The sequence below is a fragment of the Cucurbita pepo genome, chromosome LG16, assembly GCF_002806865.2.
Source record: "Cucurbita pepo subsp. pepo cultivar mu-cu-16 chromosome LG16, ASM280686v2, whole genome shotgun sequence".
Lineage (NCBI taxonomy): Eukaryota > Viridiplantae > Streptophyta > Magnoliopsida > Cucurbitales > Cucurbitaceae > Cucurbita > Cucurbita pepo.
In genome coordinates, this window is record NC_036653.1 from 6,120,983 (window position 1) to 6,131,867 (window position 10,885).

At 38.2% G+C, this 10,885-nt stretch overlaps 2 protein-coding genes across 2 annotated transcripts; one reads left to right on the forward strand and one right to left on the reverse strand.

The window, feature by feature from the left end:
* The first annotated feature begins 761 nt into the window (after window positions 1-761).
* On the forward strand, window positions 762-4,956 carry LOC111777049 (UDP-glycosyltransferase 86A2). Its single transcript, XM_023656491.1, has 3 exons — window positions 762-840; window positions 2,671-3,237; window positions 3,902-4,956. The coding sequence occupies exons 1-3, from the start codon at window positions 762-764 to the stop codon at window positions 4,840-4,842; spliced, it is 1,587 nt and encodes a 528-aa protein (XP_023512259.1). The 3' UTR covers window positions 4,843-4,956.
* An 817-nt stretch (window positions 4,957-5,773) lies between these two features.
* LOC111776918 (SNF1-related protein kinase regulatory subunit beta-3) lies at window positions 5,774-10,507 on the reverse strand. Its single transcript, XM_023656329.1, has 4 exons — window positions 10,383-10,507; window positions 10,183-10,257; window positions 7,570-7,660; window positions 5,774-7,486 (listed from the first exon to the last, which is right to left on the reverse strand). Exons 3-4 carry the CDS (start codon window positions 7,591-7,593, stop codon window positions 7,160-7,162), a joined length of 351 nt encoding a protein of 116 aa, XP_023512097.1. The 5' UTR covers window positions 7,594-7,660; window positions 10,183-10,257; window positions 10,383-10,507; the 3' UTR covers window positions 5,774-7,159.
* Between the last annotated feature and the right edge of the window lie 378 nt (window positions 10,508-10,885).

Here is a 10,885-nt window from a genome sequence, read left to right on the forward strand (position 1 = left end):
ATATATATATATATATATATATATATATATATATATATATATATATATATATATATATATATATATATATTCGACCATTTCAAACAAATAACAAATATTGACAATACTATGTTTGATTGATTTGGATGTGGATTTGTTGTTAGTAAATCTACATAGAATTATTAAAGGGTCAGACATGTTTTAACTTGTGGGGCAGGGGCAGGAGATCAGGGCAGGGCCTTTAAGATTTAAATCCACCTGTAATTAAATTAGAGGGAACATTTTATAATATTATTATCCATTTTTTTCTTCGAATAATTTTTTTTTTTTTTATAACATATACTAAATGACATAACATTAATGATATATTATTTTATTTTATGAGTTCTACACAATTTTTATGTTTGTTATATGATATTATATTGAGATTGAGCGTCAACATCCTCGGCGGTTGGGTGCTACCTGATGACATGGACTAATCAACATCGGTTATTGGGTAGTGTCTGATGACATGGACCAATCAGATTTCGATATTAGCCGACACATTATTATTTATTCTTAATTTGAACTCGACAAAGTGTCCCCTGCCTCTTAAGAGGGTCTTCTTCCAATAATTATAGTTTTTAATAAAAATATGTTACATCTAATGAGTGTATGAGAGGCATTAAATAATCAAGGCAATATATGTTTTTTTTTATTATTAAAAGTTATTAAAAAAATTAATTAATTTTGAATGATTAAAAACATGTTTTGAAGTGATCGTAACCATTTTAAAATTAACTATGGACAAGGAGAACTGTAGAGCGAAGGACAATAATGTCGAATGTCGAGAGTGGGACAATAGGTTGAAGACAAGGCAAGGTGACAAGTTCATGTGCAAAACTGAAGCAGTGTTTTGTTCCCAAAACCCAACAGCAAAATTATGTCTTTCCAACTGTTTTGGTACCTTTTATTCTCAATTCATTGTCCCTTCGCTATTAAGGATGTAGTTAATGCTTGATCCACCCTCTAATTAAGGTTGACATCTCTATATTAGCTTGCATAAAAAATATGCATAGTAACATTTATGGAGTTTTGTCACACGACCACAAACATTTATTGTCACAGTTAGTGAGTAGCGATAACAAGACAAATACCCAAAACAGAAAGAAAAAAAAAATTGTGAAAGGATTAAGAATGAGAAATATAAATAGAATTGGGAAGGTTGTTCTTATTTATATCATTTAAATAAGATACAAGCTATCAACTAATACTTACCAATAACGAAAATACAGACTAATTAAATATTGACAATAAAATAAAATATACTATAAATCAAATCCTAAAGAAAAGAATATTGAGATGTAATATCTAAAATATATTCCATAAATAATATATTCTCCAAATATTATATCTCAACACTCCCCTCAAGTTGGAGAGTGTATGTTAATCACATCCAACTTGTCTTTATGAGTGTAGGTCAATAACACCTAAATTGTCTTTACGAGTGTAAGTTAATAACACTCAAGTTGTCTTTACAAGTGTAGATAAATGACACCCAAATTGTCTTTATGAGTGTAGGTCAATAACACCCAAGTTGTCTTTACGAGTGTAGGTCAATGACACCCAAGTTGTCTTTACGAGTGTAGGTCAATGACACCCAAGTTGTCTTTACGAGTGTAGGTCAATGACACCCAAATTGTCTTTACGAGTGTAGGTCAATGACACCCAAGTTGTCTTTACAAGTGTAGGTCAATAACACCCAAGTTGTCTTTGAGAAGAGAGTGTAGGTCAATAACACTTTTGTCTTTCCAGTAGTGAAAATAGAGAGTATAGGTCAATAACACTCCACTTGTCTTTGAGAAGAGAGCGTAGGCCAATAACACTTTTGTCTTCCCAGTAATGAAAATATCCATCAAGTTAACTCTAAACAAGTATTTGCTGATGATCTAGACACATTGGTTTGCATTTTTAGACTTTCAAGAAATTATTGAATTTCCAAGAAAGATGCAAAACCAAAAAATAGACCGCCTTTGATTGGTTTGCATTTTCAGACTTCTCAAGGAATTATTGAATTTCTCAAAAAGATGCAAAACTCAGAAATAGGCCGCCTTTGATTGTATCTCCGAACTTGAAGAGCAACTTCTTGATTTATGCATAAATTATTGACTCAAGGATTGGTAATTTGTTCCATTTATTTTGATTGGAACGAGTGAATACCCAGACTGATCAGAGTGATGAATATAATAAGGATGTGTTAAATAAACATCCCAAAGAAAATCACAATGGGACATGGCTACACAAAGTTTTTCTTTCAATTTTGGATAGTCTCTATCTTTCGATCGGAACCAGCCTGTGACCCAAGTCTAACATGAGACAATGGGGTAGCATGTGGCTCGAGTAGAGTTGAGCCAGTGGGTGAAGTAGTCTCTATCTTACACGAAGTTATATTTACAATGAAGTCGGAAGCTTCCATTCTAAAGGTACGTAGTTAAGGATACATATGAAAGAAAAAAGACACGAAACACCGCTTGGTTGGTCAACCTTTATCCTTTCTCGTCAAACGCACTTTAGTTTGGTCTCCTTATCGTCTCTTGTAATTGGTGAATCTTAAAGGCGATTTTCAATCTTCTTCCTTCTCTTTCAGCAATGGCTGCCATTATACCCTTTATAAATTCATTGTGTCGATCATAATTAAACTTTGGATTAAAGGCAACACAAAATCGAACCTAAAGATGGCCTTACAATCGGACCACCACAACCAAAACCCCCACGCAATTTTCATTCCCTACCCTCTACAAGGCCATGTCATCCCCTCCGTCCACTTGGCCACTCACCTCGCGGCACGTGGCTTCACCCTCACCTTCATCAACACACACGCCATCCACCACCAAACCTCCACCGCCCATTCCACACCCCTCGATGATTTGTTTTCCGGCGTACGGAACTCCGGGCTCGACATACGGTACACAACCGTGTCGGACGGCCTTCCACTGGGATTCGATCGCTCGTTGAACCATGACCAGTTTATGGGGTCGCTGTTGCATGTCTTTTCCGCCCACGTGGAGGAGGAGGTTGAGAAGATTGTGAAAACGGCGTCGTCTGGAGGAGCGGCGCCGGTGAGTTGTCTTATAGCGGATACGTTCTTCGTGTGGCCGTCGAAGGTGGCCAAGAAGTTAAATCTCCTTTATGTTTCGTTCTGGACGGAACCCGCCTTGGTTTTTTCGCTCTATTATCACTTGAATCTTCTCCGCAAGAACCGCCATTTTGAATGTCAAGGTAATTTACTTTTGTTAAATAAACCCGACTCTACACAATGATACGATATTGTCCAATATAGCTTTGCTTTAGGCTTCTCGAAAAGGTCTCCTACTAATGGAGATACTATTATTTGATTATAAACCATGATCATTGTTGGATGATGAAAGTCCCAGTCAGCTAATTTAGGGAATAATTATGGTTTTATAAACCAAGAATACTCACTCAATTGGTGTGAGGTCCTTGCTCAAGGTGGACAATATCATACCATTGTGGAGAGTTGTGTTCGTCTAACATGGTATCAGAGTCATGTCCTAAACTTAGTTGTGTCAATAGATGAGTAAATTCTCAAATGTCGAACAAAGGACTCCAAAAAGAAAAATGAGTCAAACCTCCTCGAAAGTAGGTACGAATGCAGTAAAAAATGACTAAGACTCCAAAGGAGTCGAGCCTCGATTAAGGGGAGGCGTGCTTTGTTCGAGAGGAGATGTTGGATGATGAAAGTTCCACATCGGCTGATCTAGAAAATGATCATGTGTTTATAAACAAAGAATACTCTCTTCATTGTGTGAGGCCACGAGAGCTTATGTTCAAAGTGGACAATATTGTACCACTATGGAGAGTCGTGTTCGTCTAACAATCATTACTTAAATTATATATTAATTGTAATTAAATTCTTAATCAGACGTTCGACAAGACGCTATAGATTACATACCGGGAGTGTCCCCAATCAATCCACAAGATACGATGTCGTATTTGCAAGAGACTGATACGACGTCGGTTTGCCACCAAATCATATTCGCAGCGTTTCACGACGTTAAGGCTGCAGATTTCGTGTTATGCAACACCGTACAAGAGTTGGAAAACGACACCGTATCCGCTCTACAAGCCCAAATCCCTTTCTACGCCATCGGGCCCATTTTCCCACGTGGCTTCACCAAATCCTCCGTGGCAACCAGCCTATGGCCCGAGTCCGACTGCACCCACTGGCTAAACACCAAGCCCCATGGTTCGGTCCTCTACGTTTCATTCGGAAGCTACGCCCACGTCTCCAAGACGGACCTGACCGAAATCGCTTATGGGCTTTCACTGAGTGGGGTCCATTTCATTTGGGTGATCCGACCCGACATTGTGAGCTCAAACGACACCGATCCGTTGCCTGTCGGGTACCGGAAGGAGGTAGGTGAGCGTTCGATGATCGTGACATGGTGCCGTCAGAATCAAGTGCTGGCTCACCCGGCAATCGGAGGGTTCTTGAGTCACTGCGGATGGAATTCGATTCTGGAAAGCATTTGGTGTAATGTACCATTGTTGTGTTTTCCTTTGCTTACTGATCAGTTCACAAATCGGAAATTAGTGGTGGAGGATTGGACGGTTGGGATTAATCTGAGAGATGGACGGCAGATGATATCGAAGGAGAAGGTTTCGGAGAAGATTAACCGTCTGATGGATCTTAAATCAGGGAGTCAGTATAGAACTGCTGTTAGAGAAGTGAGGAAGACGTTGGAAGACGCCGTGAAACCCAATGGAACATCCGATAAAGCTATGAACCGGTTCATCAACGATCTGAACGCCGCCGTCTCAAATAAATGCGAGCGGCGGAACACGAGAGCCCGTGGGTTCTAGATTTATAAACTACAATAATTTAATTTTTTAAAGAATAAAAATATTTTTAGGATAGCATAATTAGCTAATTAACCTAAATTTTGGTAAAAGTTTTAATGTTTGAGTTGGATAATGAAAGTCCCACCTCCCACATCACCCCTACCCAAGGTTATATATACTAAGCCGTTGTTATCTCTCTTTTGCTTGCTTATATAACGTCTCTTTCTAAAATCTCTCTCTTTTCTCGTTTTCTAAAACCTTCTTTTAAAACCGAGGCTAGAGGCTCGATCATACGTCGCTTGGCCGTAGGCTACGCAAGAACAAATTGGCTTAACTCACTTGTCGTTGGAAAGTGAGTGTCGCACAATCACAATCGCTAGACCGCTGCCTTCAAAAGTGCGACTGTGTCAAGTGTCCTATATGGACTAATTTAGGGAATAATAATTGGTTTATAAACAAAGAATACTCTCTCCATTGTTATGAGGCATTTTGGGGAAGTGCAAAGCAAAGCCGGGGAAGTGCAAAGCAAAGCCACCATTGTGGAGAGTCGTATTCCTCTAACATGGTATCAGAGTCATGCCCTAAACTTAGTCGTGCCAATAGATTGATAAATCCTCAAATATCGAACGAGAGGAGTTTTTTATTTTAATGTTTAAAATTATTTGATTGTGTAACATAATATTTACTAAATTAGCATAAATCTAAAATTGAAAAAAAATAAATAAATTACAAATAGATACCCAATTTTTGAAATTAAAAATTTAAGATTTTATTAAATATAAAATGCAAGTTCATAAAGTTTGAATTTATTAGAGTTCTTATCTGTCTCACAAAATTTGAAAGAGACCAAATAAATACATATATCGAAGTTCACGGGCTAAATTTATAATTTAACAAATTTAACGAATAAATTGAAACCGAAACAAATATCTGAGTGACTTTGAGTAAGATAACATAAGAATTGTAATCATATATGTAATGAAGCTTGATGACCTGAGTTTCCACAATCTTTGGAGAACAAATTATATATATATATATAGAGAGAGAGATAAATAAGAAATCTCTTAACATATAAAAAGATGGTGAAGAACAACAGAAAGCATATACAACAAAAATTGTTTATTTTCAAGGCGTATTAATGGAATGATCAGTGGTTGAAGAACAGCCACCAGAAGTATGATAGTTAACAAAGCGGCTAGGCGCAGAGGAGCGGCGGAAGCCTTTAGGGAGGCAGCTTTTGACTTCATTGCCACCAAAAACAAGCCTCTTCCGATTCAGCTGAGGCTTGACGGTCTCATAGTCTTCCGCTTCGGGAGTGGCAAGGGGCGTAACAATGGTGCTGGGGGCGCTGGGAGGGACGCAGCGAGCAGCCATTGATAGGGAAGGAGAAGATAGAAGAAGTAAGAAGAGGAGATAAAAGAGAAATGGGAAAAGGGAAGCCATAGCGATTGAGTTTACGGGTTGGGGTTGGGTTGTGTTGGGAGTGGGCGCAGAGGGTTTAAAAAGGGCAAAAAGAGCTTTAAATGAGCTCGTGAGCAGCTGGAGCAGGCAGATATGGCACCAGCTTTGCATTCACTGGGCTCTCAAGGATGGTGTCGAGGAGAGGTGGCCTTTCTCGTGAGTTTCTAACAAATCCACTCCTTTTTTAGCTCACCCAACCATCAAGTTTTGTAGTTCTTAATGATCTTTAGGGAGTGTTGGCTTTGAATCCAACAAACGACATATAACTCATCTGGAATTTCTGGACGACATATCGAAATCAAGTGTGGTCCTCCTTAATGCAAGGCGGCAGGGGTATTAAATTTTGGGTTCTATGTCACGGACTTCGCCTCCAAAAGTAAACTCTTTGGAAATGATATCAGTTTAAGGTTCAATAAAAACTAGAAGGCTGAGGCAGACAACATTAACTTGTAGGAAATAAAATCGACCAAAACTTTAATGTGTGAGCCATTGAAGAGGAAGTAAGACCTAAGATACAGCAAACTTTAATGGTTTTCAGTAACTTGCACGTCTAAACAGTGCATATCTAGACCCATTGGTGGTTCGTGGCTCGAGTCTAAACTCGTAGATTAAATAAGATTTAAGAACAAAAAAGTCGACTGGACATTTATGTCAATAAGAATTTGCATATTTAGCAGTCTGAATGTTTTCAATTACTGCAGTGAAGAGTTGAAAAGAAATAGAGGTACAATATCTACGTTGTCAGCCTTCATTTACTTGGTGAAGTTATATGCTTCCACTCTAACTTCAATGACATATCACATGTCATGAACATTTTCTACTGCTAAATCCATGTAGCCATGTCATTCTAGTGAATGTTGTTGATGTATGTGCATAACTAAGCTCGGCTAGTTCCTGTTCTGTGAACTGGTTTGTAAAGCACAACCGTGACGTATTTTGAATGAAAACGGTGTGTGAATCCAAGAGCTACGACGGAGCGTGGGGTGTCTCGGTTTTCAATAAAAAGATGGTTGAGAATTACATTCTGAGGCAATGGAAGAGTTCCACTGGTATCTCTACTTGCTGGGTGGCTGAGTAAGGTGTGCTGCAAATGAGGTGGGACAAATGGTGGATCACGTGCCTCGTCTTCGGTCCCACGGTATTCATTGTTATAGGTTGAATCGGGGGACTTTGGGACTTCGAAACCAACTACGGTGGTCTGATCCTGTAGAAAGGATACATCTTTAAATCCCCATTTCATATTATTGGTTGATGAAAACACCTAGGTTTAGAACTTTAGCAGCTTACACTATCTCCAGAGTAAGGGTTCATGTTGAAGTGAAAGCTTCAATCTAACAGCAAAAACTCATCAATTGTGGAAAATTAAAAAACTGGAAGCCTGAAAAGAACACGGGTTTTCTTCAGTGAGTATTTACATAAAAAAGATGAGCTCTAGTTAGAGGTCAAGACAAGTTGCATTCAAGTATGAATTCATGTAGCCTGCTATGTTTTAATTCGGATACCGGCCAGAGCCTTGGGGACTTATTGTGAGACTAAGGAAACTATTGAACAGTGCCATTATTGTTTCTTTTGCGAGTTCGTTAGGTACGTCGATCAAACTTTAAACTGAAGATCCAAGAATAAGGAAAAAGGAGTGCATAGTGGTAAAACCCACCGCTAGCAGATATCTGTGGGTATAAATTGGTGCAAGTAAATGGAATAATACATGTATCGCCGATCGAATGGGATAATCGCAATATCTGTGGGAACATTTGGAAATAATGAGACAATGTTAATCTTGATGCCTTAGGAGCTCTTCTTCCAGAGTGTTTTATAATTATTCTCCTTCTTTGATCACTCAGTTGCAAGCATTATGTCCTTGCCTCAGAGTAGGGATGTTAATTGTTGGTCCTCTAATCTTTATTGAGAGTTTACCTTTAGCTACTTATTCTCTTTTTTGTGCGGACCTCACCCTTCACTCCCTCTTTGTTCTCCTCGGTTTGTGAAAATGTTAGGAATCACAGACCTCTACAATAGTATGATATGGACACTTCATGCATAAGTTCTCATGGCTTTGCTTTTAGTTTTTCCAAAAGGCCTCATACCAATGGAGATGCATTTCTTACTTATACCCATGATCATCCCCTTAATTAGCCAAGGTATGACTCCCTCCCAACAATTTTCAAAAATCCTCCCCTCAAACAAAGTACACCATAGAGCCTCCCCTGAGACTTATGAAGCTCTCAAACAGTCTCCCCTTAATCGAGGCTCGACTCCTTCTCTAAGGTCCTCTAACAAAGTACATCCTTTGTTCGACACTTAAATCACCTTTGACTACACCTTCGAGGCTCACAACTTTTTTGTTCGACGCTTCAGAATTATATTGACATAGCAAAGTTAAGGGCATGACTTTGATACCATGTTAGGAATCACGGACCTCTACAATAGTATGATATTGTCCACTTTAAGCATAAGCTCTCATGGCTTTCCTTTTGGTTTCCCCAGAAGGCCTCATGCCAATGGAGATGTATTCCTTACTTATAAACTCATGATCATCTCCTTAATTAGCCAACGTGGGACTCCCTTCCAACAACCCTCAATAGAAAATACAAAGAATGTTAGCATTTTCACCCAGTAAGATTCTCACATGAGGATTGACACTATCGACCTCATGCAAAGATTTTCTTTTCTTCTTTGGGGATCCTAGTACTGCAATATTTGTAAAAGTGCTTTGAAGCATATGGTGCATGTTCTTTTGGGATGACAATTTGTTTTTAAGTGCAATTGAAGACTTTTTCTTTCAGGCTTGGAAGCAAATGGCTTGCAGCCAATTTTGCTAGTATATGATGGAGGAAGGGAGTTGTTCTATTTTTCGCCCTAACTTTGTGTGAGATCCCACATTGGTTGGAGAGAGGAACAAAGCATTCCTTATAAGGGTGTGGAAATGTGTCCCTAACCGACGTGTTTTAAAACCTTAAGGGGAAGTCCGAAAGGGAAAGCCCGAAAGGGGAAGCCCAAAGAGGACAATATCTGCTAGTAGTGGATTTTGGCTATTACAAATAGTATCAGAGTCAGACACCGGGCAGTGTGCCAGTAAAGACATCGAGTCCTCAATGGGGGTGGATTGTGAGATCCCACCTCAGTTTGGAGAGGGGAACGAAGCATTCCTTATAAGAGTGTGGAAACCTCTCTATTATCCACGCGTTTTAAAACTTTGAGGGAGCGTTTTAAAACCTTGTGGAAAATTTTGAAAGGGAAAGACCAAAGAGAACAATATCTACTAGCGGTGGCTTGAGCTGTTACACTTTGGGACGGGGGATGCACTATGGCAAGCTACTCAATTTCCATCTAAGAAAAAATTTGGCTAGAAAAAATGGAGATGCAGACAGTTCTTGGGAGAAGGTTAGGGCATTGGCTGGGTTCAATATTTCCCATTAGATTTCTATAACAAAGGAATCGAGGGGTTTTCAATTGTCTCTCGTTCTAACTAATTTTGTAATGTTTTGTACTTAGCAAAGTTTAGACAGCCATCAAAGCAGTAGCAATAAGATCATGAATTAATAGACATCCAGAAACATCGTGGCTGTATACAATGGTTATGAATAGAGCTACCATACAAACAAAATAAAAATTGAAGAACCAATGAGTATTGGAAGAAGCCACACCAAATTGAATGATTAAAAAGACCAACCCAATGAGTATCACTTTTTTTTTTTAATAGACTCAAGAGCATTGCTCTTTCCTATAATTCTGAAAACAACACTTGTATGAGCAAGTACTCCCAATAATATCAAATGGTGCATTTCTAGGCTGAGCTGCAGGCATTCCCAACCCCAAAAAAGAAATGGAAGTTCATAGGCGCTACAGCATTACGTAAAATTGAAAAGAAAATGGAAGATGGTAGCTGAAGAGGAGATTGACCTGGATGATTACAGATTTTGAGCCTCCAACAATCGATCAAAGACCGGACCGAAATAGTCGAATTCCGAAAGTGATCTGCAACAAAATAAAGCAATCCATCAAAGGATTCAGTGAAATAAGGAGATTGCGGAATGTAAACACTAGAAAATTAGGAAGAAGCCTGAAGAAGAGAAGGGAAGAGAAAAAGCTTCGATACTTACAGGGAAAGTAGAAGGAACGAAGAAAGGAAGAAGAAGAGGAGAGGGCTCAAAGCTCAAAAGCCGAAAGGGCCAACACAGAGACTGCCTCCTCAAACCAATCCGCCCCCAACTCCGCCCCCAACTGCTTATTAGCCCACGCACATGCTCCTCTAATTTTTTTTAAATTAAATATTCTTTTTATTTTTCTTTATTTATATTTTCAACTTTCAAAATATAGAATTAAATTTGAACTAGACTAAAATAAAATAAAATATAAATATAAATATTAAAATGGTATTTTAATTTTTAATCTTATAAATAATTTGTGCTTTACATGTCAGATTTTATTTAATTTTGTTTTTAAAATATTGGTATTATGTTCAATTTATATATTTCTTTTTGTCGACTTTATTTGGAAAAAAAAAATGGTGGGTATGAGAATTTCAAACTAACTCTATATTTATTGTTTCTTTGAAACAAACCCAAAAAAAAAAAAAAAAAAAAAAAAAAAAAAAAAAAAAAAA

Coding starts and splice junctions, on each gene's coding strand:
- LOC111777049 (XM_023656491.1), top strand. CDS start 762: ATGGACAAGGAGAACTGTAGAGCGAAGGACAATAATGTCGAATGTCGA. Junction 841..2,670: donor TAGGTTGAAGACAAGGCAAG/GTGACAAGTTCA, acceptor TTTGGATTAAAG/GCAACACAAAATCGAACCTA. Junction 3,238..3,901: donor CCGCCATTTTGAATGTCAAG/GTAATTTACTTT, acceptor ATTCTTAATCAG/ACGTTCGACAAGACGCTATA.
- LOC111776918 (XM_023656329.1), bottom strand. CDS start 7,593: ATGAACCCTTACTCTGGAGATAGT. Junction 7,487..7,569: donor ACCCTTACTCTGGAGATAGT/GTAAGCTGCTAA, acceptor TCCTTTCTACAG/GATCAGACCACCGTAGTTGG.